At 52.0% G+C, this 5,198-nt stretch overlaps 1 protein-coding gene across 1 annotated transcript; it reads left to right on the top strand.

Annotated features, from left to right (window-relative positions):
- Positions 1-864: 864 nt before the first annotated feature.
- Positions 865-3,348, top strand: MAP10 (microtubule associated protein 10; the record flags this gene model as incomplete). Its single annotated transcript, XM_082305604.1, has 1 exon — positions 865-3,348. The coding sequence occupies one exon, from the start codon at positions 865-867 to the stop codon at positions 3,286-3,288; it is 2,424 nt and encodes an 807-aa protein (XP_082161730.1). The 3' UTR covers positions 3,289-3,348.
- Positions 3,349-5,198: the final 1,850 nt, after the last annotated feature.

The following is a 5,198-nucleotide window of genomic DNA, read 5'->3' as shown; positions in this document are numbered from 1 at the left end:
ACTCCCAGTTTACATGCAGACAGGAGAGAAAATAGGAATTTGTCAATGGATGTCCAAGGCACTCAGGCATCACAGACATGGAGACATTAAATATGAAGAGGTGACATTATAAAAACGTAATTAATGTAGAACCACAGGTTTTAAAATCTCAGATCTGTACAGGCCCTCAGCTGTGGAGAGACTCTGCAGCACACAGCCCCTGGCACAGACCTCGATGTTTCTCTTGGGTTGGGAAGAGGCCGCAAAGAAGCAGAAAAAAGTTTAACCGTTTTCCCTCGCTGCCGCACAAGCACTTCTGCTGACCGATGGAGCGCAGCCTGCCATCCCACCCCTGCTCCTCCGGCAGCTACTCGTGACCCACAGCGGGGGAAACATCACCAGGGCCTCGGCGGCTGCCTTCAGAGCCGCGAGCAGGGCCACGACAGCAGCCGCCGTGCTACGCAGGGCGCTTGTGAGCCGACACCGGGGAGCACCTGGTTTCCACCGGCTGCGCCCGCTGCGCCCCACCCGGCCTCCCACCGCAGCCCCCGGCGAGGGCAGGCCGCAGCACGGCTGCCGCGAGCCGCCGCTGGGGGCACACAGGAGGCCGCGGAGCGCTGCTCATCTCCCCACCGGCGGGACGCCCTCAGGGTCCCCGGGCCCGTGCTGCCCCCGGGCTGCAGCGGGTGCCGGGTCGCGCTTCGCGCGCCTGCCGCGGGACGCCGCCGCCCACCCGGCGGCGACTACAGCTCCCAGCGCGCTTTGCACAGGCGCGTGCCGGGGGAACGGCCCCCCGGGGCGGCGGGCCGCCCGCCCGCGCCGCCGCTCTCGCGAGAGAGCCGGCGGCCTCGCCTCGCCCCGCGAGCGCCGGGGCCCGGGCCCGCCATGGCGGCGGAGGGGCTCTTCGCCCTGGAGCTGCTGGTGGAGGCGGTGCGGCTGCCGGCGCCGGGCCCCGCGCTGCGCCCGGCCGTGGCGCTGCGCCTCCTGGACTTCCCCACCCTCCTGCTGCGCCCCGCCGCCGCCGCGCCGCCCCTGCGGCCGGGGCGAGCCTTCCCCTTCGGCCGCGGCAAGCGGTGCCTCTTCCGCTGGCGCCGGGGCTCGCTCTGCGCCGCGCTCCGCCGGCGGCCGCTCCGCGCCCTGCTCTTGGCGCTGCCCGCCGGGCTCGCCCCGGGGCCCCCCCGCCTCCTCGGCAGCTGCGGCGTCCCCCTGGCCCCCGCCGCCGCCGAGCTGCTGCAGCGGCCCGGGGCGCCTGCCTCCTGCGGCCGCCGCGGCTGCTTCCCGCTGCGGGACTCCGCGGGCCGCCCCGTCGGGGATCTGGTCCTGGGCTACCGCCTCACCAGCCTGGAGGCCGGTGAGGAGCCGCCGAGCCCCGCCAGCCCCGGCCCTGCCACGCCGCCTGCCGCCTCCCCTGAGCCGGGGGGCGAGGAGGAGGAGGAGGAGGGTGAGGAGGAGGGTGAGGAGCTGGAGGGCAACATCTTTTGCCCTCCCGTGCTCTACTACAGCCGCGAGCCTGCCGAGCCTCCTCTGCCGCCAGCAGCGGCGGCGGCGGGGAAGTGGGAGCGTGTCGAGGCCTGGAGACCGCAGGAGCAAGACACGGGCCAGAGCCCCCCACGTCCCAGCGCTGGGCCCTCGTTGCTGCACCCCACGGGCCCTCGACAGCTCCACAGCACCCTGGGGCAGCTGCCGCTACTCAGCGCCTTGCTGGCAGAGCTGTCGGTGCTCGCCCACAGCGCTACGCCTGCTGCTGCCCACCCCCATCTGGCCTGGCTCTACAAGGCCCCCGCGGGGGGTGGCGTGGCCTCACGGCCCCCCAGCCCCAGCCCCTCCTCTGCCCTCAAGCCTGCAGGGGCACCTGCGGGGCCAGGTGGGAGCAGTGGAGCTGCCAGCCCTCGATTCAAGCACGGCCGGCAAGAGGCCACCTCACCAGGGTCTTCTCGGGCTGGGAGAGGCCCTAAGAAAGCTGCACCCCAGGGAGAGACGGGCTCTGAAAGGAACTGCAAAACCAAGGAAAACAGACCTCCCAGAAGGAAACTGTTGTACGGGCTGACAAATACGCTGAGGCTACGGCTGCAGCAGACCAATCCTGATAAGCTGGTAATTCATGAAAGGAGAGAGCAGTACAGAAAAAAGCAAATGGAGATGCTGAAGGAGAGAAGCCATTTATCCAAAAGAAAGCTGCTCAGAAATGCTGGAGAACAGGATGTGGTTTCTTGCAGGCATTGTAGTAAGGGAGACAGTTCAAAGCAGAATAATCAGTTTGATAAAACTGTTGAGACTTCATTACAAAACAGTGCTCTCACAGAGTACGTTTCCATGACAGGAGATGTGTCTCCTGACTTGCAGAAACAGGCTGTTGCACGTCTATTGAAGAATGATGAAATTGCAAGCAAGGAACGTCCATGCAAAGTAACTACAGCCCCCTTACTGGAGGAAGCTGTATTAAAATCTGCTCACAAGGAAAAGTATGCCAAAGCCCAACTCCCTGCAGCTTTCCCATCAGATGCTGATGCGAAGGGAAGTAATGAGGAAGCAATACGCTTAATCCACCGTAAAACCACAGAACATGATGATGCATCTGTTTTAAGTGATCATAAACCAAGCCCCAGCAGGAGTGTGGAAAACAACTCTGAATTCATATACTCAGATGACTTTGTCGCTAGTCCTGAGAACACGGTTTATTCAGAAGATTTCACCAGTGCTGAGTGTATGGGCAGAGACTCGGAAGCTCTTGACAGCAGTCCTGAACCTCTGTGGCTTGAAAGCCCTAAGCGAGGTTGGTCAGATACAGAGCCGGAATCCAGCAGGTCCAGAATTTCAAAGACAAGTCAAAGAGCTGAAAGTATTTCAGATCTTCTGCCAGTTCCTTCAGTTTCATCTCCAGTCCAGTCTTTGAAGAGAAACCGTGACTTGAAAACCAGCAAGAGAACTAGCGGTGAATCTGTTGACTCAATTAGTGATGCCTCCATTCGAGCAAGGCTATTAGGTGAAGAGCAGGAAGCCCAACAGATCCGTAAGGAAGAGAACAGGGGTGATCAGCATTTTAAACAAGTATCTACACTGAGAAGCAAACAAGTTAGCTCTGATGCCGATCTGAATATAGGAAAGGGGCAGACCTCTGCAGGAAAAAGCCAGTCAGTAACTCAAGTTAGCTCTTACTTGCCATCTAACACGTCTGATCTTGAACTTGGTGTCCTGGAAAACGGTATGTCAGACAGAGAGGATGATTTTCTGGGAAAACTATGTGTTCCTAATCAATACAAAGACATCAGTGAACTTGTAATAAACAAACTTCCGGGATACACAGTGTAATTACAAGTTTTCACTGTCTGGATTAAGATACGATATTTAACGTTTATAAGGCCTGTTACATGTCGCTGCAATATATACAAGTTAATTTAAGACTTTATCATGCACATTTAATACGTTCGTGAATTTACTTAAGAGGTTTTTAAAATAAACTATTTGAATCCCTAACGAATGTCTCTTAAGTGGTACCTACAGCATGACTTCAGTGTCAGTATCTTAATACACAAGTAATCCAAACAGCACAAGAAACAGAACTTACTGTCAAAAGCAGAAATGAAGACAGAAGCAGCAAATGCAGTCAGTACCCACAAAACTTGTCCAGATTACAAGTAATAACATACTACAGAAACAGCCAAGTACAAAATATGTTCCTAAGTGAACATTAAGTTTTTATCCCTCATGAAAATAGTTCCATGCTTCATTTTCATTACAAATAGTTACTTAAAACATGCAGTCACAGCCAGTAACGGCACAGACTTTTATCAGCTAATCTTTGTCATGATGTATGTGTTTTACCGCTCTGTCACTAAATACAGTGACCAGAACTAGATGGGCCCTTTTAGAGTTTCTTAGGCTGACGTTTCTCATTTAAGTCAGATTTTCACAATTTATTATAAAATAGTTTAAGAATTATTGATGACAGTAAATCTATATAATCTGGGAGAGCTTTGAGAGGTTGATGGAAGTTACTTGACCTTGAAGACTAAGGGTGTGCATAGAGTAGGGGAGAGTGCAGTAAATTTTCAACGCTTCGCAACTCCCTGATTGCATTCTCTGACTCTAGAGAAGGCAGGGGGTCAGCACCCACAGTCCAGAAACTCGGAACAAATGAGCATATTACATCATGATTTGAGGACTGGAGATAATGAAGAATTTGCCACGTCCCCTTTTCTGTTCCGCTGGTTGAACTATCTGATGATTGCTTTTGATTTCTGGTTTGGTTTTTATGACTTCCAGTTTGATCACTGAACTTAATGTCTTTTCTTTTGTTTAACTACTGAGTTTTTTTAGAGTCTGTATCCCCATTACAAATTTCAGGTTCTTTGACCTGAATCTGAAGAGAGCTCAAAATGCCTGCCTTAGCTTTTAGGTCTCTGTTGTCCCCCCCTTCCACTCTCTTTGAGTAGTTCGTCTCCTTTGCCAGCTTTACATTCCTAACTATCTCATCATTTAGGACATTGATCCTCAGGGTTAAATGACAGACTTACCAACTCCCCGTTTCCTTATAATTTACAATCTGACTTCTTTCCCCAACGTTTTCATTTCTCACTGTAGTTCTCCATGTACTTACTGCAAGAGCCTGTGTTTAACATCTTGGAGGGATTTTTTTATTTCCATCCTACTATGTGTTTATTTTGTAGGAATGACAGTACCTCTCCTATTTAAAGTACTAACATCTGTGAGGATTATTCAAGTATGTGGTGTTGACTTCTGAGAACACCACTACTAATATTTTTAATCTAAAGGTAAGCAGCTGAAATTACCCATATATCAAATGATTCTCTGGCCAGAGCAATTCTTAAATGTTATTTAGGGTGCCTCTGTTTCATCAGCTCCATTCCAGACCAAAATATATTTTTTCCTTTTTTTATTCTAATGCCATGGTATTCTTTGGTGCACATGCATTCCGACTATTTCTGATTTTATTGATGGAATAAGATCTTGCAGTTCTCATGGGCAGAACTGTCATTAAAATAGAATGCTGCCCAACCATTTTGACTGTGTGGCTATTTAAATGAGTTACTAATGCTAAGAGTCCATGATTTGAAGATCATTACTTAAGAAAAATTTATTTTAAAAATAAAGTTTATTTTCAACCCCAAATGGGTTGAAACTCAAGGGCAAATTCCCAGTCCTTTTTCTATCCCCTATCCCATCCTCACTTTTCAATTTCCAGAAGCAAATATGGTAGG

Source organism: Platalea leucorodia (genome assembly GCF_965183815.1).
Source record: "Platalea leucorodia genome assembly, chromosome: 3".
In the NCBI taxonomy this organism is placed as follows: Eukaryota; Metazoa; Chordata; class Aves; order Pelecaniformes; family Threskiornithidae; genus Platalea; species Platalea leucorodia.
This window is presented reverse-complemented; position numbering and strand designations above follow the sequence as displayed.